Source organism: Mizuhopecten yessoensis, unplaced genomic scaffold (assembly GCF_002113885.1).
Source record: "Mizuhopecten yessoensis strain PY_sf001 unplaced genomic scaffold, ASM211388v2 scaffold10439, whole genome shotgun sequence".
Taxonomy (NCBI): domain Eukaryota; kingdom Metazoa; phylum Mollusca; class Bivalvia; order Pectinida; family Pectinidae; genus Mizuhopecten; species Mizuhopecten yessoensis.
In genome coordinates, this window is record NW_018408547.1 from 350,478 (window position 1) to 376,742 (window position 26,265).

Consider the following 26,265-nt stretch of genomic DNA (forward strand, 5'->3'; position numbering starts at 1 on the left):
CGATTGTAACTTGTGCTTTGCATGTGTTGGGTCTAACTATTTGTTGTTTTTGCAGGGTGTACCATGTGCTGTGTTCGGGCCTACTATATATTGTATTTTCAGGGTGTACCATGTGCTGTGTTGGGGTCTACTATATATTGTATTTTCAGGGTGTACCATGTTCTCTGTTGGGGCTTACTATTTGTTGTATTTTCAGGGTGTACCATGTGCTGTGTTGGGGCCTACTATATATTGTATTTTCAGGGTGTACCATGTCCTCTGTTGGGGCTTACTATATATTGTATTTTCAGGGTGTACCATGTGCTGTGTTCGGGCCTACTATATATTGTATTTTCAGGGTGTACCGTGTGCTGTTCTGGGACTTACTACATGTATATATTGTATTTTCAGGGTGTACCATGTCCTCTGTTGGGGCTTACTAATTATTGTATTTTCAGGGTGTACCATGTTCTCTGTTGGGGCTTACTATTTGTTGTATTTTCAGGGTGTACAATGTTCTCTGTTGGGGCTTACTATATATTGTTTTTTCAGGGTGTACCATGTGCTGTACTGGGGCTTACTATTTGTTGTATTTCAGGGTGTACCATGTGCTGTTCTTGGGCTTACTATATATTGTTTTTATTCGCCCGTCGAAGACGGGGACATATTATGTTATCACGCGGGCGGGTGGGCGGGCAGGCAGGCGGGCATGCGAACGATGTCCGCTCGATATCTCAAGTAATTATTAACGGATTAACTTCAAACTTCACAACAAGGTTAATTACCATGAAACTTCAGACAAGTTCGATAACCGTCATTATCCGACCATAATTTGTGGAGTTATGCCCCTTTATGGACTTGCTGAAACAGTGTCCGCTCGATATCTCAAGTAATTATTAACGGATTAACTTCAAACTTCACAGCAAGGTTAATTACCATGAAACCTCGGACAAGTTCAATCATACAAACAACTGCTCATTCAATGTGTGACGGGCGTATTATATACTGCTCGCGGTAACCTTGTTTCAGGGTGTACCATGTGCTGTTCTAGGGTTTACTATATATTGTTTTTTCAGGGTGTACCATGTGCTGTTCTGGGGCTTACTATAAATTGTTTTTTCAGGGTGTACCATGTGCTGTGTTGGGGCTTACTATATATTGTTTTTTCAGGGTGTACCATGTACTGTTCTGGGGCTTATTATAAATTGTTTTTTCAGGGTGTACCATGTGCTGTGTTTGGGGCTTACTATAAATTGTTTTTCCAGGATGTACCATGTACTGTTCTGGGGCTTATTATAAATTGTTTTTTCAGGGTGTACAATGTGCTGTGTTGGGGCTTACTATATATTGTTTTTTTCGGGGTGTACCATGTACTGTTCTGGTGCTTACTATATATTGTTTTTTCAGGGTGTACCATGTGCTGTACTGGGGCTTACTATTTGTTGTATTTCAGGGTGTACCATGTGCTGTACTGGGGCTTATATAATTACTATTCATTGTATTTCAGAGTGTACCATGTACTGTTGTTGGGCTTACTTTATATTGTTTTTTCAGGGTGTACCATGTGCTGTGTTTGGGGCTTACTATAAATTGTTTTTTCAGGATGTACCATGTACTGTTCTGGGGCTTACTATATATTGTTTTTTCAGGGTGTACCATGTGCTGTGTTTGGGGCTTCCGCTTCTTTTGTCATGTCTGCCATTTATTGGGAATCACTATGGCCCTGCGGGAGCTTGGTGGTAAGTAAAGCTATACTAACCCCTGACAATGTTTATAATGCTAGTCCATAACAATGAGAACTCTAAATTGTGACTCCAGGAAATCAGGAATCAGAAACTTAAAGGTTAACTACGATGAGGGGGGTATGCTTGATTCAGCTTGTCTGCCTGTGTCAGAAACAATAGTGATCAATATCATTCCTTCCGACTGATTTCAATGTAAAATTTATATATAATTTTTTAACTTAATTGTTAAACTCATTTTCAATTTATTTGTGAAGGCTATAAGCTGGTACTGTAATACCACAAGATAATCTTAATAAGATGCTTCAGAATGGCAACCACAACTTAATCTTAAGGAGATGCAGGGATACTCATTAGCCTGTAGCTGATATTACTAGTTTTAATGTTCCTTTTGTTTTCGGTTCATCGCCTGTGAACATAGCTGTATGATATACATTTTTTCTCTAGCTGGATTGAAGACAATTGGCACTGGAGAGTAGGAATGTAAGTATGACATTCAATTTATAATCTCTTATTGTACAATACTGAATTACAAACTGACAATATTAAACTTGTCAAACGAGACACATTTTGTAACCGATTATCCGAAAAAATCTTCTGACTGAGTAACCTGTTAATCAGTCAGTTTAATGATCAAACAGTAAACAACATGATATGTTCAGCGAATGTTCTATTCAAAACGTATATACATTACATATTTATTAATTAGCACAATAGCTTACTAATGTGTTCCAAGCTCTCAACACCTAGACGCAGGAAAAACATCCATGTTAACCTGGCATCTTTTATTGACAACATTGATCAGATTGAAACAGGCGCGCTAGGATACACTACAGGTTATTTTTACTGGAACTCAAATGTGGAAATGTTCTTGAGAAACATGATCTGATCAACAAACCTATTTATAGTTTTTTTTGTCTTTAATGTTTCGCTGATATTATTCAATATTGTATTCTCTTGAGATTATTTTTTCGTCCCACCCATAAAAGCAAGTGTAACCTCACAGACTTGGTTTTTAGCAACTTTGTACTATTCTGGCTGTCTTTTAAAATCTGTTAAGCCTTCTTTTGGTGTTGTCAGGATCTCTTTGTCTTTTTTAGTGTTGAGTATATTAAACCAACACTCAAACAAGTCAGTCTGACATTGTTTTATTACCCCCAAATCCAATATCGGTCTCATTAATAGATACATTTTAGGTATTTCAATTTCAACAAATTTTATTGATAAACATGATCTATTGGATTGAACATCAGGCTTAAAGCCTATATTAAGTTCTTTCCATATTACAATACATCTTATTTGAATAATATCCGGTAGAAATGGAAATTAAGTAATATATATACAGTAAGATTAAGTTTATCATATATTTTAACATTTGACTTATTACACTTTTTTTTGTGTAATTTGATTTTAAGTTTTGCAATGATATAAAAGTTTAATACATGCTGATAAATACAAGTGCAGCTGAGGGATAAGTGCCGAATCAACCCCCCGAGTTTCTGACTGTAAAGTCCGTGGGTTCTTCACCCTATAGTCTTCCACTCAGGAATTGGTTGCACACATAGCTCCCAGCCACACGTAAAAAGTGCATGTTATTTCTTCAATGTTTACAATAGACGAAATCCAACCAATATAAAGGAGATGAGATTTTATCAGTATATCAATTAACTATACTTCTCACAAGTCATCAGTGTTCATCAAGGTGCACAGCTCCGCAGTATATATTATCATATTCAATATACATTTTAGGTATAAACCTGGTAAACATATGGGGACCATTGGAGGTAAATAAATGTCCAACTATTTGGTTATTGATATTGGTGACTGGTTCTCAGTCTTCTGACCAAATAATCGGCTAACTGTTGACAACCCTAGTTAATATACGAAGAGGTGTAATGAAAGGGTTTTAGAATTTTCTGAGGAGCATCACATTTTTCAAAATTTTGTTACCGGAAAAATAATGAAATCATACTAAAATAGATATGCATAAAAATAATTTCAGTGAGTGCATAAAAATGCTTATCCTGATAATTTTCTTTACAGATGGTATGGTCCACTTTTTCTGGCGATATTTTGCTTGTTTGTTGTGTACATTTACATCACCTACATTCTCAACAGGAAGGTACGTTTTATATAAGGTAGACATTTATAGTCACAGAGAAATCTTCATTAGTTATGCCGGACGTTTTCCTTAATGTCATAGAAATGTGTGGTTCTTTTAATTGGAAAATCACAACACAAGTTCGCAACATACTGTCACTACTAATTGTAATGTACCTGTGTTCTACCTGCATTTTTAGTAAAGGAAAAGAGACCATTAATCAACCTGTAAATGAAATCTAAATGTCTATATCATTATACGTATTTGAAACCTGAGAGATTGAATATGAATTTTTGGTTAAAGGCAAGTAGATGTGATATAAATAGCTTGGTTTCAAATGTCAAATGTGATATATGATAATTTTGTGATAATTTTGTGATAATTTTAATTAAAGGCATCGTCATGGCAAGGAACGTACGATCCTGACACAGAACGTCATAAGGAACTCATGAAAGAGGACATCAAACCGCTGCGTGCCTACCCTTGTATATACCTAGCTGTGTCTATATTCCCTCTCATCAACAGGTAACTGAGCTAATTCATAGTAGTTCTGTGTAACATGTCTATATGTGTCCCCAATAATCCTAACTGTCAAATGTATTCTTTTCAACATTATTGTCCTTTTTTCCAATTTATTGATAATAACATTTGAAAAAAAGGTGGATCGGTAAGTATGATGCTGTTTGGACTAATTTTAGTCAATAGTTTGTAATTAAAGAAATATTTTATTTTCACATTCAGTTTCAGTAAGGTTCTTGGTTGATTCTGCAATGACATGGTGAATAGAGCAAAGGCTGTCAAATTGTGAAAATCAGATTTGTTTTCACTATCTCCAATATAGAGAATCCAAGTTAAAGGACAGACACAGTAGTCAACCATTTCGCAAGGAACTTCCCTTTACAAACATGGCTATTTGTAGCTCTAATCTGGTATCAAAATGTTAGACAACTGTCAATTATATTTAATATATATATTGTTTTAAAAACTGACAGAACTGAAAAAAATAAAATTGCATGTATGAAGGTATATATTAGGTTCAATACTTCATGTGTCTAGTATTGTTTTAAAATGTTGTCATGTATCTATCTTCTCATAAAATGTCCACACAAAATTCATACTGCCTGTGTGCCAAGCTAAATATAGTTTAAATGTGTTTTTCATTGATTTTTAGGTCACCTGAGCTTTAGCTCAAGTGACCTATTGCTATCCGTTTTCGTCAGTCGTCGTCCGTCGTCCGTCGTCCGTCGTCCGTTAACATTTTACATTTCAAACTTAAAGTCAAGTTCTGCTGGGCCGATTGAACTGAAAGTTGGTAGGAATGATCGCCTCATGGTCCTGACAAAGTGTTGTTATTTTTCGGGTCGATCAGAAATCCAATATGGCCGCCACGGCCGCCATTTTGAAAACCTATTTCAAACTTAAAGTCAAGTTCTGCTGGACCGATTGAACTGAAAGTTGGTAGGAATGATCGCCTCATGGTCCTGACAAAGTGTTGTTATTTTTCGGGTCGATCAGAAATCCAATATGGCCGCCACGGCCGCCATTTTGAAAACCTATTTCAAACTTAAAGTCAAGTTCTGCTGGACCGATTGAACTGAAAGTTGGTAGGAATGATCGCCTCATGGTCCTGACAAAGTGTTGTTATTTTTCGGGTCGATCAGAAATCCAATATGGCCGCCACGGCCGCCATTTTGAAAACCTATTTCAAACTTAAAGTCAAGTTCTGCTGGACCGATTGAACTGAAAGTTGGTAGGAATGATCGCCTCATGGTCCTGACAAAGTGTTGTTATTTTTCGGGTCGATCAGAAATCCAATATGGCCGCCACGGCCGCCATTTTGAAAACCTATTTCAAACTTAAAGTCAAGTTCTGCTGGACCGATTGAACTGAAAGTTGGTAGGAATGATCGACTCATGGTCCTGACAAAGTGTTGTTATTTTTCGGGTCGATCAGAAATCCAATATGGCCGCCACGGCCGCCATTTTGAAAAACTATTTCAAACTTAAAGTCAAGTTCTGCTAGGCCGATTGAACTGAAACTTTGTAGGAATGATCGACTCATGGTCCTGACAAAGTGTTGTTATTTTTCGGGTCGATCAGAAATCCAATATGGCCACCACGGCTGCCATTTTGAAAAACTATTTCAAACTTAAAGTAAAGTTCTACTTGGCCGATTGAACTGAAACTTTGTAGGAATGATCGACTCATGGTCCTGACAAAGTGTTGTTATTTTTCGGGTCAATCAGAAATACAATTTGGCTGCCATGGCCGCTATTTTGCTACTAAGTTCTAATAGGCCGATCTCACTTAAAATTGGTCTAGGAATGATCAGCTCATGGTCCTGACAAAGTTAAGTTAACATTATACTATTTTTTACTCAAATTGGTACATATTTCAACAACAAAAATAAATATTGTAGGACTCAGGTGACCGTTAAGGCCCATGGGCCTCTTGTTTATATTGTGACAATATTAAAGTTCCATTACTGTTTTTGTAGAATACAGAATGCAGTATCACCAGAATACCCAGTGTTTCCACTCATGGTGCTTTCAGCTCTGTCCTCTCCTATACAAGGTTAGTATCAGTATCAGCTCTGAGGGCTGCCTAGTTAATAGCAGTATCTTAACCTCTATGTGCTGGTGCCTAGGTACAGCTTTACTCCCAGCATAGGGGATACTTAAATGTTGAGGCTGGTGAAATGTTTCGTTATGAAGATATAGGCTGGGCTTGTACGTTTTTCAAGTCAGCCTGTAGGCTAGTACCTTACCTTGTATTACCTTTTTTACTGTATTACGTAAATCCCCTCCATGGTTGTCTAGTATACTGGACAAGGTATTATGTAAATCCCCTCCATGGTTGTCTAGTGTACTGGATAAAGTTATGGCTACATGTATACTTTTTCTGTTGTCTTGTACATTAATCATTGTAATTAGATTTTTGACATTTTCAAGCAATGTAGACTCATAAAAACGAATTCTTTGTTGCTATGCATTATAATGGATTTATACAGCTAAGTCTGAAACTCTTACTTTCTGTAATGAAATTCAAAATTGCCCACTGAAGTTTTGGAACGGCTGCCGGCAATACAAGTGATTGTGTCTCAATGCTCATTATGGTAAGGTTTGGGCATATGTAAATTTAAACCTCATACCCCTCACAGTAATCATTTTAGGTTTTCTTGTTTAGTTCAAACAACATTGTCCAATATACTACCAGGAAGTATTGGTAATAGTGTTAAATTTTCCTCTCAGTGAATTGGTTTATGATTTAGGTGCTGTCAATGCTATAGTTTTTGGACTGGACAGGGAAACATTTAGTCGTCTTACCCCATCACAGATCAAGGTAAGTGTATCCCCATTTTACTGGCAATGGTGGTGGTGCTTGTGGTGGAGGCAATTAGGAGGAGGAGTGAATACGAGTATGGATGGGGGAGGGTGTGTGGATGGGAGACCAAAGAGAGTCAGAGAGAATCTGATAGAGTATTGTTTTGAAATTACCTAGAGGTACAGATTAAGGGAAAAGAAAGACATGATAATATAAACATTTTATATATGGGTTATTTCCAGAAATTTATACTCTAATGTACTGTGGGGACAGGATGGTTAGATAATGGCTTTGTAAGTAAAATGTGGATGATAAAGTACACAAATAAAAAAAATATGTCGTGATTACAAGGGGAAAAGAAATTCTGAGTGATGGGGTCACAGAATTTATTTACTGTATACCAGGAAATATTAACCCTGTGAAATATTTGTCCTTCACTGGTAAAATCCATGTTTGCCCAGTGTTAATTTTGCCCTTAAAATGTAATAACTATAATGCTGTTTATTTATATTTGATGTTCTGAATAATTTGAAAATTTCCTGGTGTAAAGTATCTGGAATAACTGTTAAAATTAAATTATATGTTTGGGTTTATACAGACCTCTTACACCAGAAATTATATTTTCGTCGATATTACAGTCTCCTGAGTGTTAATGTTATCTCACAAATCTAGTTTACATTAATGTACTTGACGTTTAAGATTGTACAATGATAGTGTGAAATAGAAGTTTTGTATCAATTGCTTGCTCGAAGGACTATATGACTTGGTTAATATATGTTCAGTGCTGTTCATAAAGCACCATATCACAGTATTAAGGTGAACAAATATAGTGTTATGGATGCATGAGATGTTCATCCTGGGATAATTCTTTAGAACCTGTCTGAGTATTATTGTCTGTTTGCTCTTAGCATATCGCCTGCATACATGTACCTCATATCAGAAGAATTTGTGTAGTCCCCTCGGCAGATCTTTAGCCTCATTTTGAATTTCTCTTCTGGTCAAACCATGCATATCTTGTCTAGTCTACATAAATTAGATAGCATAACCATTTGTATTATAGAAAGAAAACAATTGAAAACTACAATAGGGTTGCATTATGTTTTTCAAAACATATTTGCCAAATTCATTTCATGTCATCATAGCCATCATGTAATTTCCCCAAGATTCTAAGGTGGTATTAGATTAAGTATTATATCAGAGTTGAAATGACACTGTACCTAACGGAAGCAGAGACGTTTCCTACTGTCGGGCTCAACCGGCAGTAAGAGACCCGAGGTACATAACAAATATAATATATATACCTCCCTATAAGAACAGGAATATATGCAATAAATACACTTTAAAAATAGACAAATATTTTTATTTTTTAAGTACATATATACAGTAATATAAGCCACATTGGCCAATTTCGAGTCCCCTCAACGACACAAATACATTAGTATGGATCAACAATCACAGATACATCATCCGGCAAGACACACCATTTCGGACCAAGGAGTCGTCTCCAAATTACAACACAAGATAAGGATAGGATAGAATAGACGACTCCTAACCACCCCCCGAGAGAAGGCAACTTCCCTCACGCCGACTGAACACTGACTTCCGTCAGTGAGATGAAACCTGTAAGGGCGGATTCATGTAGGCGCAAAACCCGTCATCCATCCATCCATCCAGCAGTGTAACTGACGATGTTCGTTTAACATACATAATTGTGACCATACTCTTGGTCTTTCCTGTTCATTGTTCATTGGTTGTCCTTCTTTTCTTTTTTCCTCCGAGTAGCCTTGCTCACTGGCAGTCACCAATGTCCATTTATTCAAAGATTGCATTATATGGTCTTTCTCTGTCTCTGCCTTGTTTTGTTTTACTCTGATGTTTTCACACCTGCCAAGAAAAGTTCTTACAACATCCAGTTTGGGCACTGGCATATCGCGAGTTAAAATCAAACCAACGTCATGAACTATTCTTCTTTACTAATAACTAGGATGTCCAATAATGAGCGTCTCCCACCTGTTTCCTCTTCAGCTGTACATTGGATAGAGTCGGTGAAATTCACCTGATTGAAATGTGCTTCTCAACCTTCCCACTCCTGATTACTTTTAGCGAATCCTCTGATCTCTTCCAAAAGTTTGGAAAACATTCATTCTTACTGTTGTCTTGTCTAAGTACCGAATCAGCTGTTCGACCGTACATTAACTCATGGAGCAATGAATAACCCCACCAAGTACGAATTAACCTGTGAAATATTGAGAAAGGAAAATTAAATCAGAATGATATATTTCGCTGCAGTGACTAAATAACTAAATAATTAAAAATACAGAATAATAAACCAAAAGAATATAGGCTTAAACCAGAAGAATAAAGGCTTAAAATGTGGACAGTTCTTATTTGGCATTTTCTTTGATTCTGGTATCATATAAGTATGTCTTAAACGAGGTTTCCCCCCTGAATTAGTTAGTTATTGCGACGTTCAGAGGCACTCCCACTGTTTGTTACACGGTCATTTTCTTCCGTTTAAAGACCTTTAAAAGGATAATTAATGGTCTCATGTCATATATTATTTATATTTCATTTGTGTGGCAGAGAGGTTACCTATCGTAATGTGACATAGTCAGGCTGGATTACTACATTCCTAGCTGGCTGGGCGTGAGCAATATTTTGTCAGCAGCATAATGTCCTTACATTTTCACCTTCAGTCATAAAATTGCTGTACTTATGTATCTTGAGCAGACAAAGTGTCGCACACTAACATTAGGTCTTTTGCTCAGTTTATAAAATGGGTCTTATTAGATGCATCGTGGTATATGACGGGCCTATCATTTTCTGCCCCGAGGTATCTTCACTATTTATACAAGACCTGACAAATTCCCCCTGTCGTGTCATTGCCACATACACTTAATTGAATTAGTGTAATTGCATCTGTTGTATATTCAGCAATATTTCCATATGCTTGTTTATTACATGTCACTGAGCCCTGCTTTAACAGCCAATATATTTTCGTGAGACATACTTATTCCATATCTGTACTAGTTATCACAACAAAAACAGGAAGTGTGCAAGATGTTAATGACAAAGTTATGTCAGTCATCCCAAAACATTCCAGTGAGTCATTGTACCAGCCTTTCATTCCCTATTGGTGGCTTATTGTCATTTTTAAAGGTGACTGTAAGGAAAACGATTGGATGCTCAAAGGTGTGAAATTAAAGGACAGTTGCGATCTCACAAATGTAATTATCCCTCCCCCAATCTTGATTGTATTTTGAAGACCATGTTTAATGGACAAACAGAAGTTGTCCCTGAGCCAAACTTTCAAACTTGTGCCTACCAGAACTCGAGGGTTCAAATCCTAATAAACTTTATACGGGCTTGTCCATCTACATCCTACCTGTGGTGTCCTTTCTACATCTTGTTCCTAACTGTAACTGATGAGGTCTAGAGTCGGTACACAGATTACCTGTTATAGTTGTAGGTACATTCCCTCCTGAACAATCTAAATAGGCAAAACTTTTTTAAGCTTGTTTTTTTTTGTGCGTAATAAATGAAGACTCTTATGCTAATTAAGTGATATACTAAATTCTAGAGTATGTAACCTGATTGGCTGCCGTGTTGAATTGCAGGTCCAGTTTCGTTAAGTGAAACATTGAATCAAGAAAAAATGGTTTCCTGGTCATGACTCTTTAAGCTTGACAGTGTATATCCTGCAGGTATTAAATCATAGCATACTGCTTGAGGAACACAAATGTTACATCATGTATATACTATATGTACATTGCACAGTCAGTTTTGTTTACTTCAATGGTCGCTCTTCTAACTATTTTTCAAAGGGGCATGTGTCTTTGAACTTTGGGAAATATCACATACAAAAAATGGCATGCTTTTGAGAAAGTAAAACAATTTTTCGCAACAATATTTAGAAAATACAGCAGAAACTATCTGGGGGACGGGGCTTCTTAACGGCCAAACATTTACCCTGTAAAGTCTCCTTTCAATGGGGGTTTATTATGGATTTTAACACGCATGAACTGTATACTATTATATTGTTCACTATTATTTTCAACCTCAACAAAATAAAAGGCTCTCATTAAAAGATGGCTGAGTTTGGTGTATACTAACAGTACTTTGAACAGCTGACATAAATATATAGCCTGAGGTGACAACGTATCAGTACACGATGCTCCGTTAACCCTTCGTCAATAAAACTGTAATCGCTTGGTCTATGATAGAAGTAGCAAATTGATGTAAATGTCATTTGATCTGTTATGTTTGGATGTCTTAAGCTTGTTAACACAAAGACTAAATACCTGCATTATCATAACTTATGAAGGAGTAGTCCAGTCTCAAACAAAGTTATAAAGAATACCAGGAGGTGACCTGACATACACACTGCTATAATAGATAGAGTAGGCGACTTAACACAGCATGACAGAGGAGATTTGACACAAACACTGTTGTGATGTGTTGAGGAATCAACATCAAACAGGCAGTTTTGTGAAATGAACAGAAGGCATCTTGACGCTAGTACCGTTATAAACGATTAGTGTAGGAGATTTGACACATGCAATATTTTGATGGCTAGGGGACGAGTCGCCTCACTGTGGTATAAGAAAGGGATTGGCCACAAGTACTATCAGGCATTGTAGCGGCAGGGCTTTATAATGTGGGGGTATTGGGGGGCAGGATAAAGGATGTGTTACAGATTGTATTTGAAGCTAACTTGATCAGTGTATTTTATGTACAGCTGTTAAATAAATTTAGTCGATGGTCATTTTTTCTTCAGTTAAAAGTTTTTCACTTATTAGGGTGCCCTATAGTAATCACTCTGTCTGTCTGTCTGTTTGTCTGTCTGTCCGTCCGTCCACAAATTTTGTTCCTGGCTGATTACTTTGGTATTTATTGACTGATTTACATGAAACGTGGTCAAGATGTTCAGTACACAAAAATACACACTGAGGTAAAAAGTCAAGGTCAAAGGTCAAGGACATTATCTTCAAAGGTCAAGGTCGAAATTTGCATATTTTCACTGATGAACATTGATCAGAATTAAACAAGGAGTCAACTGACCAAAGGTCAAGGTCAAATTTTGTAGCCTTTACTAATGATCATTTTATGACATTATGAAGCGAAGTTGGTCGGAATTAAAGAAAGAGACACGCTGAGGTAAAAAGTCAAGTCAAAGGTCAAAGTAATTAGGTTCAAAGGTCAAGGTCAAATTTGGTTCTTTTCACTGATGAACAGTTTGTTATGACATTATGAAGCAATTGACCAAAGGTCAAGGTCACTGGGTCAAAGTCAAGGTTAAATTTTGTATCTTTTTCCTGATGAACATTTTGTTATGACATTATGAAGCAAAGTTGGTCAGAATTTAACAAGGAGTCGACTGACTTAAGGTCAAAGTCACTGGGTCAATGCCAAGGTCAAATATTGTATCTTTTACTGATGAACATTTTTTTATGTTATTATGAAGCAAACTTGTTCAGAACTTAACACGGTGTCAACTGACCAAAGGTCCAGGTTGCGGGGTCCAAAGGTTCAAGGTCAAGTTTTGTATTTTTCACTGATGAACATTTTGTTATGATATTATGAAGCAAAGTTGGTGGGAATTAAAGAATAAGTCAACTGACCAAAGATCAAGGTCACTAGGTTAAAGGTCAAGGTAATTTGGGTACAAAGGTCAAAGACAAAATAGATCTCTGACCCTGGCTCTTGATGGGGGAGGTATTTAAGGTGAAATAAAACAAATCAAAAGCTAACAAATGAGTATTGTACCGGTATTTACATTTCTGTTAGCCCAGCAAATATGGAGGTGGAAGGAAACAAGACTCACATTATAGTACATGTAAAATGTATACTTTGCCTCCTTGCGATTTTTTTTGAAGTCCAAATGTCAAACGTCAAGCTCAGTTATATAGGCAGATTGCTTCTTGATGATTATGGGGGATATATTGCCACAAGACGGAGCCCTTACTGACATGTCGGTGTTCTGGTTTCAATTTAAAGAAAATACTTTGCTATAACCTATGACACAATACTGGGTATGTTTGAACAGATTATGGATTATTTATACATTATAGATTGTGTTACTAGTATTGTTACAAACATAACATGATACTGGTAGGTCAGTGGACTTTGGATTGGGCTAATAATGATGTTGACAGTTTCGTCACACTTTCACATCTATCTTTGTCACCTACTTTCTTTACAAGGTATTTTTATTTTTTTTTACTTGCCGGGAGCTCCCTATATCCCCTCTAGTAATCATTCTTACAGAACGCATATACATGCTTTCAACATCTGTTGTTATTGTAGCGACCAGTGTCAAATTCCTTTCTGCAGCGTATATGTGTCTCTTGTTAATTCATGCAATTTTTCATTTTTTTGTGATTATTCTTAATGTCAATTGAGAAGTTTTTTAATCTTTTCTATACAAACACATTTAAGACAGCTTTTTTAGCGGTATAATATTTTTGACATAGGAAAATGAAAGTATCTTGTGTTCACCTTCAAGTATGTCTGTTTCTTGGAAACGTAGTTTAAAATGTTTTAAACTCTCATGATTTCTTTTTTCTGTAAGTAAATTAATTAATGCAAGTATAGACACTTAGTTAGTCATTGTCCTTCAAGCAAGTTTGAATTTTCTTAGCAACTTCTTTATTCAATAGCCTCAATTGCCTGAAGGTGACTAAATCCACATGTTATTTATGACAGATTGGTCTTAAAGGTTTGTAAATATTACTAGAGGAGTAACAAAGCATCGACGTATTTTACATATAGCTTGGGTTGGTTGTTCTGTATCAGTTAATATTAGTTGTTTTCTTTGGACATCAATGGTAAAGATGGAAGTCAAGGGATTGAAATAGTTGACGTATGCAATATTGTTCATATTCAACTTTCGGCAAAAATTGTCCTGGCCGAAATGTTTAGTGTGTAAAAACATGTATGATGATAGAGATGACTGAAAGTTGTTTAGCCTAATAAATATATTTTGCCAGAAATCTCCGTTTAGCATCGATAGCGAATTCAAGTGTGACGCAAACGATAGCACTTGCAAAGCACAAGATACATATACGTTGAATAAAACGCAAATTATTTCTCGCGTTAATGTATAGAGAAAGGTGTGGGAAGTGTAATGTGTCCTAGCTAGTTATTGGTAATAACGTCACTGCAAAATATCTAATCCCTCCTTTGTGATATTTAACAGTGAAACCTCGCTAGTCCAGACATTGATGTTCCGAAAAAAGTGTCTTCTAGACGCAACATTGATATTTCGTTTCCATAAATAATAAAAAAATTAAAATGATATATAATCAAAGCGTTGAATATCGAGGTTTCACTTAAAGTAAACATATGCTTGCTAGCGTAGTTGAAACTATTTGCTTAGAGGCATAGCATTTATAGACAGAACTTAGATCTGATGATACCCTACCTCTGATTATGGGACTCCCGGTCATAAATTATTACTAAGATTTTTATTGTAGGGTTTACATTCCTTCTAGTTATTAGATTTTTTGTTTATATTAAATTATCTAGATATGGTAATTTCTATTAAAGTGATTTAACCTACACATTTTACAAATAGATTAAAATCATTTATCGTATCTGAGTATTTAGTTTAATGAACACTCGATCGGATGTATTCATTAACCTACTGCTTCCATTAACTAACCCACGCTTTGTTATGCATTTGTACAAAAATGTAAATTGTAAAATCTTATATCGTCTAGTGACAGAAAAATATATTGAAAGAATATTCTTTGCAGTTATTCTATATTGTAATATTAATAAAGAATATCCAAAATTATTTTAAAATATCAGCTTTAACTAAAATTTAATATCTCCCGCTCAACCAGTTGGCGGGTGATAAAAAAATGGGTTTGTCAGTGCGTCCGTCTTTGCACATGGTTGAGAAGAATTGCTATCTTCCATATCTTGCCTACTACAATTGCTATGTTAATTAAACTTACATCAATTGTGTATCTAGGATAGCTCTACTGAATGAATATTGTGGATGCAGGTTTTAACCATTTTTTTACGCTTCATGTTAATGACTTTTGTACGGCGAGCGAGGGATATCGATGACAGCGTCTGATAAACGATAAGTTAAACAAACAAAAAGTATAAGCTCTTACTGGCTTTTAAAAAATAAAATTAAAGGAATACTCTGAAAGTGAAAATGTGGCTTTTTTTCACGTAATTTGCATCCAAATCTTACAATAGTGGGAAACAATCCCACTTGAACGTACAGCCATTCAATGATATAGGTCTTTTTGTAACAGTTCTAATTTGAACATTTCCACCTACTGCATAAATGTACGTGTCAAAATTCATAAAATATAAGTACATTGTATATGACTTTTGATATGTCAACGGTATTTGATTGTGGGTCTAGAACACACGGGGTTCAATACTTTGATAACCCGTCGCATTGTGTAGTTTTGAATTACCTGTTGCATTGTTTTTTTTTATCTCACCTGCCCGAAGAGCAAGTGAGCTCAATTATGCCATTGTGCAGCGTCCGTCGTCTGTCCGTCAACTTTTCCTTTAAGACACTACTAGTCCTGAACGGCTCAGTGGATTTTAACTAAGTTTAGTTTGGGGCATCCTTGGGCCAAGCGCTCTAAATTTTGTATATATGGTTGGTGTGGCTCCCCTGGAGTTGGAGGGGTGGGGCCAAATAGGGGAAATAAGGTTAAACCTTTAAAATCCTTCTTCTACCATAGGAATGAAGGGATTTCATCCTAATTTAGCTTGGAGCATCCTTGGACCAAGGGAACTCAATTTTGTATAAACGGTTGGTGTGGCCTCCCTAGGGGCAGAGGGGAGGGGTCGAATAGGGGAAATAGAGGTAAAACCTTTAAAATCTTTCTTCTGCCGTAGGAATTAAGGGATATTATCCTAATTGAGCCTGGAGCATCCTTGGGCCAAGGGAACTCAATTTTGTATAAACGGTGGGTGTGGCTCCCCTGGGTAAGAGGAGCGGGGTGCAATAGGAAATAGAGGTAAAACCTTTAAAATCCTCCTTCTACCATAGGGATTACCCGGTTAGGGATTTCATCCCAATTTGGTCTGGAGCATCCTAGAGCAAAAGGGACTCAATTTTGTATGAACAGTGAGTGTTCCCCACCCCTCCCCGGGGGCAGAGGAATGGGGCCCTATAGGGGAAACATAGACATTTCTTCAAAATCTTTCTTCTGTAGGAATGACAGGATTTTGTCCAAATTTGGTATGAAGCACCCTTGGGTGAAGTGGAACCAAATTGAATAAACTGTTGGTCTGACCCCCTGGGTCCTTAGGGTTGGGGCCCAATAAGGGTAATTTAGCAAATTCTGTTTATTTTGAAGGAATGTCGGGGATTTGTCCGTATTTGGTCTGAAGCCACCTTGGGTGAAGGGGACTTAATTTTGTATAAACAGTTGATCTGAGCCCCCGGGGTGCATAGGGGCAGGGCCCAATAGGGGAAACAAAGCAAATTCTTCAAAACCCTTCTTCTTCTGTTGGAATGACAGGCTTTGTCAAAATTTGGTATGGAGCACCCTTGGGGAAAATGAGGAAAACATGCTTTATAAACAATAGGTCTGATCCCTCGGGGCAGAGAGGCGGGGCCCAATAGGGATATAGAGGAATAGCTTCAATATCCTTCTTCTTTTGTTGGGATGAAGGTATTTTGACCAAATTTGAACAGTAGCATCCTATGGGGAAGGGAAATTGGTTTTGTATGTAATGGTGAGGTTGACCCCTCGGGGGCAGAGGGGCGGGGCTTATTAGGGAAAACATAGCCAATACTTCAAAATCCTTTCTTCTTCTGTAGGAATGACAGGATTTTGTCCAATTGCATATAAATATAACCCCTGACTAACCATGTAATACACTTCCAGGAACATCGGGCTTTTTCAACTTCCTTTTGCTAACATTTCCAGGTGAGCGATACAGGCCCTCTGGGTCTCTTGTTTTTAAATGGCGATACAGGAAAGAGACATTAAATTGCATCTCATCAATATCTTTTAGTAATTGAATAAACGATCATTGCGACAGGTGATTTGTCTGCACATTGCAAAATTTATCCATGCACTGGATACTATGGAGTTGTTTTAATCAGAATATTTATTGTTAACAAAAACTGATCACTGTAAAATAGAGTGTTATATACACATCGTTTATGAAGAAATTAACTACTTTAGTTTGTGATGTATTCATAAAATGTATAGTTACAGACCATTTGATAGTTCAAACGTCTTTGGCTCGAAATTTGCAAATGTATGGGAAAAGATAAACGATATAGAATTGTTATATGATATATATTTTGCGATTGAAATGATAATCAAAAACAACTCCAAAGTAACTTATGGTGAGGTGTCCGCACTCTGTTTAACCAGTACTATCTTTCACTTCAGATGGCCTTTCTAAGCCACAACCAGGCCCCGCGGGTGAGGGAGTACCCCGTGGCCTTGTACTCGCAGGACACACCTTCCTCTCCCCTGACTGCCGATCCCCCTCAACCTAGGTTTTCTCATGTGTCCTACTCCCGACTGACGTAATCACTCCATACCTAATACCAAGAAACAAGGCTAAGTCCGGTACTAACCTGCACTCACACTGAGAGACCCAGAACAGATTTCTTGAAATATTCATTCTTCCATGATCGTTTTTTTCCGAGAATTTCCTTTTGACGATTTTCTTTTTTTTTTTTTGAAAAATTTAATTAATATATTTAACACGAATGGTGGTGGAGTCTGAGAATAGAAGCGACATCTTTAATATTTTCATTAATTTACCCAAAAAAATCTCTTGATTGTGCACAAGCCTAAGCGTAATATGAGAATCTTTTCATTTTAAACGAGGAATACACAAATATGTTTATTTTTCGATGAAATTTCATTAGAAAGTAAACGTTATGGCTTCACTATATATTTTATTATGGACTCTTCAAAAGCAATTTCAACTTTTGTAACAGACACAAACTTAATTCTTTACAGCTCGCTATACATATGACCATATTCTTCCGAATTTGATCGCTTTTTTTGTGACACCAACTTCCTGTTTAAAGATAGTATTTCCCAGACTTCAATTGAATGCCAAAGATGAATTGAGTTTTGAGAAAAATATCACCATTTTTACCATTTTTTACCATACAATTAATCAAAACACTTTAGTAAGGACTGTTCCAGGTATTTCTTTCTGGAAGTCATTTTAAATCCATATTCCTTACAATAATATTTGATATTTATCATTTTAGGCTACTCAAGTTTTGGTCAAGTACATGAAGAGAGTACATACATGTATTAGTAGTTTAGACACATTCTGAATTTTAGACATGGAAAAACATTTCCAACTTTGAATTTGTTTAAAAACTTTATCTTATTCGCTTCATAGAATTTGCATGCTATGTGGAAATTTAAGTTTAACAAACCCTTACGATATAAAAAAACAACTTTGCTACAGTAAGCAATTTGTTGAGATATGTTTGTTGTAAGGAAATATTGTTTCTTTCATAATAATGAATTACTTATCTTTCTTTCTTTCATTCTTAAACCGATATCTAAAAACATATAATTTACTTTCTAACATACATGTCATGCATGTGAAAGTTTCCAACTTAACCTTTCATTCCAATTAGCACGTGTAGGAAAATAAAAATTTAAAATGACTTTCACATCTTCTCAGTGTGTTATGGATGTTGCAAGTACATTGTCCTAAAAAAACACAAATTTTATCCAAACTTCTGAAGTATGTCATCCGATTATTTAGGTCACCTGCGACAAAGTCTCAAGTGACCTATTGCGATCGCCTTTTGTCCGTCGTCATCCGTCGTCCGTCGTCCGTCGTGCGCCCGTAAACAATTTACATTTTCTACTTCTTCTCCAAAACCTCTTAACCAATTTCAATGAAATTTTGCAGAAACCTTTCATGGCCAAAGGTCAACTAAAATTGTGAATTATATGGTCCCCAGCCCCCAGGGGCCTGAGGGATGGGGCCCAAAAGGGTAAAATTGACTAAACTTTCAAAAATCTTCTTCTCAAGATCAAGATATGGTAGAATCAAATACTCTTCATAGATGGAAGGGTCTTAAGGTGCTTTACTAAAATTGTGAATTTCTTGACCCTGGGGTCTCTCGTTTCCCCCTGGGGAGGGGGTAACCCCCTGGGGAAGGAGGTGGGGGGGGGATTTGTTATGGTTTATAATGGCAAATGATACGTTGAATATTACTTGTTGATTACTTGATTGGAATTATAATCCTAAGTTGACAGTTTGATACTTTGTAAATTTTGAGCCATCACTACCCCCAAGGGCTGTAGGGTGGGGTCCAATGGAGTCTGTGTGCTAAAATAAAATTTCTTCGTTTTCCTTGTTTAGAATCAGAGGTGCTAGTTTCAAAAACTTTTCAGTCTTAAATCTGCATGCTAGATATTGAATAAGGTGGTTTTATTGTTTTTTGTCACTTTGAATAATATTTCTGTTCATGTTAAAAACAAAAATCAACTCTCTGTATAAATATATCAGGTGACCGTTAAGGCCCATGGGCCTCTTGTTTTGTTAACTCACCTGGTCCGAAGGTGAGCTTATGCCATACCGCGGCGTATGTTTTCCTTTAAAACGCTTTTGGTCATGAATATCTTTATATATTTCGACTAAATTTGGCCTTATGCATCCTTTGGCAAAAGGGACTGAATTTTGTATAAACGGAGATTGTGGCTTAATCCTTTCGGGTATATATATATAATACAATATGGAAAATTGAGGCTAATGTTAAAAATTTACCCCCATATAATTATGAGGGCAGAGAGGAGGGACCTACTGGGGGACGAGTCTTAATGAGAGACAGAGCCAATATTTGGAAATAGCGGTATTATATGTAATAAGAATATTTTCCCATGGTTGCTTTATCATCCAGGTGAGCAATACAGGCCCTCTGGGCCTCTTGTTACAACATATAACCATATAGCTTTGATAGGTTAGAGACAGAAATCCTTCCAAAAAATAGTATACCAGGTACTTATTTGCTTTTTTCTTAACTAATAAGACATTGTCTAGTTTTTGCTAATTAACCTCGATTTACCAACTTCAATGCATGACTCGTTGCAATCTTGGTCTAGATTGTTTGATATCTTTTTATTTATGATTGTACCGCGGAACTTTCTAATTGCGGACTCTGATAACTTGAAGATTTTTTTCTGGATGCTCAGTCTGTTATACATATTGAACATTTCTGGTGTATGGCTATTCCAAACTTAATACTGAAACTGTAGTGTCTGATCAAACAATGTTCCTACGTATATAGATACAATTTTAAACAATGACTAATATCATGGTAAACATTAAAGCACATTGAAACCTCGTCAGCTGAAACTATATTTTGAATACTCCTTTTCTGATCTTGTTCACAGCCACTATGACTTCCCTAGTTAAAACCTATGTCTGATAAACAAGGTTCCATTGTATAATACCTGGTCCCTTCATAAATATTATATATTTTCTTTTCCCAGGCGGCCTTCTTGAAAAGAATCAGCCGTGGTCCTGGGATCCAGGAGTATCAACACCAGGAGGATGGTGGAACGCCTTACTAATAAGAAATGGACTAAAACCCGAAGCTATCTCACCAGAAGTACTGGACAAAGGAAAATGAAGGATGGCTGTAACTTGAGGGAAAACTAGTCCGTAGTATCCTGTATAGCGGCCAAAAGAAGTATTGATGCTTTGTACTAGATGTGACGCTTTGTGGATCAAATACACTCATTAGGCCCATATATTTTTGGGGATAGAACTTGGGAATACAATTTATTTCCATGTATAGTATCATCGGTAATATTATCACACAGATTATCTACAACGTTCGCAGTTACATAGGTATATATATATTGATGGCAACGTTGAATCTCAAACACATTTACTAGCAGGTAAAACAGTGCGAAAACAGACGAACTGATCAGTGAATGAACAACTAAAACCTGTTTAAACCATGTGAAGAAAAAGAAAAAGATTGAACATGCCTTATTTTAAAGTAGAGAAAAAGTGTGAAATTTTGTTTTCCAGACATTATCGTTTGAAATTCTCAAGAAATATATTTCGCTGTAATTGTGCAAGGTCAGATTTTCAACCTAATTATATAATGCATTATAGAGAGTGTAAACAGCAAAGCACAACACATAAAATGAGCCTTAACGTCACTGTGTTGTCAGCCAACACAACTGTATGACTAATAATTACGTTCCTAGTAGACCAAAAAATAGCAAGATTTTCCTTATATTGGTCAGTATGACCAGTAATTGTGAGAAATAAGTTAACGCTTCTAAAACGTAGTTTTTTTTTTATATCGGACAAGATTTGAAGACCCATTTCTTTGATGTTTTTTATGTTTTAACTTTTTCAACCGATAAGTTCCGCTATTTAATGAATTGCAATAAAGTACATGGCAAAACCACAAAAATTATAAATAAAATGTTTAGTTTCAACATTAAAAGTTATTTTCGATAAAAGGTTCAGTCCACATTTAAATACACTTATACTAAACCTCCCGCGCGTGAACAACAATTATCGGGAGGTTATTACATTCATTGTATTATCCTTCTTATCATATTGGATGAAAAACGTTTTAAAACATTCATCCATTGCATTTTTGTATATTATTACATACAATAGTTTGCTTTATAATAATCATGCTTTTTTGTCTTTATGCTTTTTTGTCTTTCAACTGTCAAATCTACAACGACTGACATATTGATATGTTCTGTTTCGAAAGTAGACATCTCAAAGGGCTATTTCATGAACCTGTCTGTGGTTACGACATGTTGATTATTTTGCACGTAAGAAATATTACTTCAAAAAACCTATTGATGCATGCGGTGTTTATGTAAACACATTCCCCATAATTTACTGCGTGCATTAGCAACGATGTTGATGTGTTACATGTGATGTTAATTGTCTCTCAGTTAAAGGTCTTGACAATTTAAAACGACAGGTAAGTTATAATATGTTTTGTGTCTTGTCACTGTTAGAATAAACTTATGATCATAAAAAGATGTACAGGTATCACATTTGTTTCACTGTTATTGATGAATTATCTCGTATAACGTTTAAGATTGTGTAATGTCAAATACCGCCAGTTTAATTCACGAACGAGAACTGCTCCAGTGTGTTGGTCTTTATGCATTTAAATAGGTATGTGTAATATGAGAGAATACAAGGCTTTACGGCAGATGCTATATATGAAGTTTCAAGTTTTCCATCTAGTACACTTGGTAAAATTGTCTTTGTTTATTGATTTTAAAGTAGTAGATACCATCGAGCTGGACGATTGACACAAACTTATTTTAATTAGCTTATCTGATAAAACGTTTGATGTCAGCCTAATTGAAACTGATTTCAACTAATACAAGTTGAACACTGAAAGCTTATAAACCCCTTCTTTTACTTTAAGATGAGCAATTGTTTTTTTCCCCAGTGTTAATTAAATAAACGTTTTTGTCATATCTTTCAACTCGGGGACTTTATAGCAGAAAAATAATACGTATGTGTCTCAAAACGGTATGAAGTACCCAAATATCGTCTGCATTTTGTGCAATACCCTTTTTAGTAGAACATAATAATTCCACAAAACCTTGTTGAAATGTGTTTTTTTTTAATGTGGTTTTTCATATGGAATCTTGGTACAAAACTTCCTAAATCAGGAATATTCCTTCAGTCGTTATGCAATCCTTTGCAAAATAATACATCCTTCAAAAGATTATCCTCGAAAAGTTATGATAGTATATGTGCCGTTGTCTGTTGATTAATATTAAAGTTTATTGGTGCTTTTATACAATATTTTGTGTCTCACAATTCTATTTTGTATTCAAAAGTTGAATTAGTCTTTCGCGGTTTTCTTGTTGATTTTTGTTTGGGGGATTTACTTTTTCCTATATTTTGCTGATACTTTATATAATTTTTCTTTTGAATGTTACTTCATTCATTTTTTGTACATATTGAATTGCTTGAAGTGTTTCTTCTCAATTTAATGTATGGTATTTTCATTACATAATTTATTCATGTCAGAGTGGTATATGAAAATTTAAAAAAGGACCATCTTGGTCCTATGCGTTGGTCCGTTACCTTTGCAGTATGATAAAATCCTATAGATATTGTATCTTTTGAACTTTTTATCATTCGAATCAATAATATGTAAAAAGTTTGTGTCGTGAAATATAGACTTAATGAACAGGAGAACAAATTAATATTCTATACATTTTGATTTCCTCCTGAGGTACTAGTTAAGAGGGCTGGTTGCAATATTTTTCGCGTTTAATTGATGCAGTTGGCAGAAATTGTTCCGAATCTTACCTCTTTTCGGTGTTGAGTTATCTATTTTTCAAAGTCATAGTACAAGATTTTGCATTCTCATTATGTTTCTCTTAGAGAAATTCTGATTGTGAGATATTGGCGAAGTCGATGGATAAAGGGTCTTTGGAACATGTTAGAGTATTCAAAGTAAAATATTTAATGATTCATGGGCATTTCATTCCCGGGCTTTTACGTTGGGAAACTAATATCCTAAATTATATCATATTAGTTATGCATTCCCCCGATGTAGAAGGAAGCGTTATCCTAATGGAAAAGTATCCACAAAAAAGTATAAACAATTACACTTGTTGGGGCTGAACTGTCATGAATGGCACAATGATAAATACAATGTAAATATCTTGTTTGCATAAAGTAATGTGATAATTTTGATGATTATCCATATGTAAAACATCCATTTTGAAACCGTGTTGCATACCTAAACACGTGATTCCTGTTATATTTTACAATATGCGTAAAAGTCTGAACAATAATGTTTACTTCATAGTGATATACGTGTAAGCAACGATAGTTTGTGATGATATTGTTATTATTCATGAATGGAAGATAACTTATTTGCATTATATGTTTATGAATATGTTTTGATCTATTTTTGTTCGTATCGCTTAGGTCGCCGCCACTAACTTCACAAGCTACAACAGTTGTAATTTAGAAAGAACAGTAGACCAACAGTTGTTTGTTTGTGTAGAACAAATAGAGATTATGAGAGGCAAAACTGCCTTAGAGATAGCCTCTTGTTAAACTACCGGTTTTCAGTCTTCTAAGTGCTTCATTATTTAAAAAAGTAAATAAAAAAGTACGTAAAGTTCACTCCTCTGATTATTTGGAGATATTGTGCACAATAGGGACAATTCATTATTCACCATGCAGATGTATATATTGTTAGACTGTTTTATCTACTTACTTGTTCATCATACAATTATGCTTAAATTTCACGGTGGTTTTATGTTCGCTTTGTTCACGGTCTTAACATGAAATAAAGGTAAGGACTACTTGCTATGAACGGTTGCGGAGAAAGATACTCTGTTCAACGAAGTTTAAGCGCTATGTCGTTCATTTACTTGTTTTGTTCCACCAACGTGATCTAGTGACAAAAATGTTGAACAAATGTATATCAAATTATTCAAATATATAATTTAAAAAACTACGATGCATCTTCAATATATAAACCAGCAATTTCGTTTCATTTCAAGAGATTGGAAAAGCAGCAAGAGAGTACTGAATGTTAGCAAAACTATAATTCGATTTCAAAATCAATAAAATTAGGCCAAATATGAACAAAAAAAAAAAGATTAACTTGAAGACACTTAGCAAAGTACAAGGAAATAAGACCAGACGATCCGGAAGGGAATGTGTCCTATGCTTAATCGACGACACTCGCAATGTAAATCTAAGTCAAATCCAAGGAATACCACGTCCTAACACCGCGAACTCTGTTAGTGTACAAATGAACATAATCAAATACATTGACCTTCATATCATAGAAATAGCATATCTGACATATTTAAGTGGTTAATATCTTTACATCGTTTGCTCCTATAAATTGCTGACTTTTTTTAACAAATTATTTGAATTCAGTTGTGTAATACGTCATAAATATAATGATTGATATGACACAAACGTTATCATATATTTTGTAGATATCGTTACTTGTGGAATAATGAGTGGTAATGTAATAAGGCAGATTATTTACGAATTATTGAAGCTTCTACTGCTGTCACAGGAATGGCAAAGTATGAGTATATTAACCGTTAATTTGAATATTATACACATATTTAACATTAACCTCGCAGCAAACAAAAAAAATTGGTATTATTAATGACATCAATGGAGAGGTCAGCCAAGGAGAAGCGTATAACTTTCGCCGCATCAAAGTAATTTTTCAAGGAGATTGTTTTTGTCAACGAAAAAACACTATCCAATGTTTTCATTTCATCGACTTTCTACCTATTGGGCATAGGTTTCGGATATAAGATTTGGAATTTTTACCAAAAATATCCCTCCGTCATACAGTTTCATTCTTAAATATTAAGCATCAGCCATAATGTAACAAGAAGATATGTGTGCGTATAAACTCACAACAGTGCGCACTGTATTCGGTTACGAAGTCAATGTGATGGGGATTGTTGCTATATGTATGTTAAAAAACTATTAATTGTAGATTTTGATATTTTTGGTATTGTACTTATTGAATCGTCATCTGTTAATATATTTTTGCCATTGTACTTATTGAAACGTCATCTGTTAACCTATGTGTGGAACTTTAATATAACATTGCAGTTAACCATATAAAACTTTTTGATGGGTTTTCGTGTACAGTATTGGGATTATTTTGTAATTTTGTAAAACACATTATGATAATAATAAATCTTACTGAAGGCTGAATATGATAATTGTGTTCCTTTTCTTAATCTCCTCTTCCCGTCATTTCATGATGTCAAATAGTGTTACCCGTCCCTTTACATCGCACTACATACATGTCCCTCCCGGTTCAGGCTTGTAACACTCAAATGAGTGGTACCAGTTTGGGCCTTCTGGTAGCTATCACCGATAACTTTTTGCATATACATTCTTTGGGCGAAGAGTGGGGGACCAAAATCACAAATGGCCTCTTTTTGACAAAACTGCATGTTATGTTTTTAAACTTCATAATCTTTATATATTGTGTTACAATAAAGCTAATCTTCAAATAATTAAATTAAGCGAAAGAAATCTAGCATATTATCAATTAACTAGGTACGGTGACCTTGTTATATATGATGCATATCGGCTTAATTGTGTCATCAATACTCTT

At 35.6% G+C, this 26,265-nt stretch overlaps 1 protein-coding gene across 2 annotated transcripts in view; it reads left to right on the forward strand.

The window, feature by feature from the left end:
- Positions 1-25,861, forward strand: part of LOC110460564 (cyclic AMP receptor-like protein A) — a 37,607-nt gene extending 11,746 nt beyond the window's left edge. The window contains exons 7-14 of one of the 2 annotated variants that reach the window (XM_021513539.1): positions 1,629-1,718; positions 2,169-2,204; positions 3,765-3,843; positions 4,217-4,347; positions 6,319-6,395; positions 7,093-7,163; positions 17,534-17,716; positions 20,624-20,712. In XM_021513539.1, the coding sequence (XP_021369214.1) occupies positions 1,629-1,718; positions 2,169-2,204; positions 3,765-3,843; positions 4,217-4,347; positions 6,319-6,395; positions 7,093-7,163; positions 17,534-17,677 (628 nt within the window). In that variant the 3' untranslated portion in view covers positions 17,678-17,716; positions 20,624-20,712. Of the gene's footprint in view, positions 1-1,628; positions 1,719-2,168; positions 2,205-3,764; positions 3,844-4,216; positions 4,348-6,318; positions 6,396-7,092; positions 7,164-17,533; positions 17,717-20,623 lie in introns of both variants that reach the window. The other variant, XM_021513540.1, reaches the window with a different exon arrangement.
- Positions 25,862-26,265: the final 404 nt, after the last annotated feature.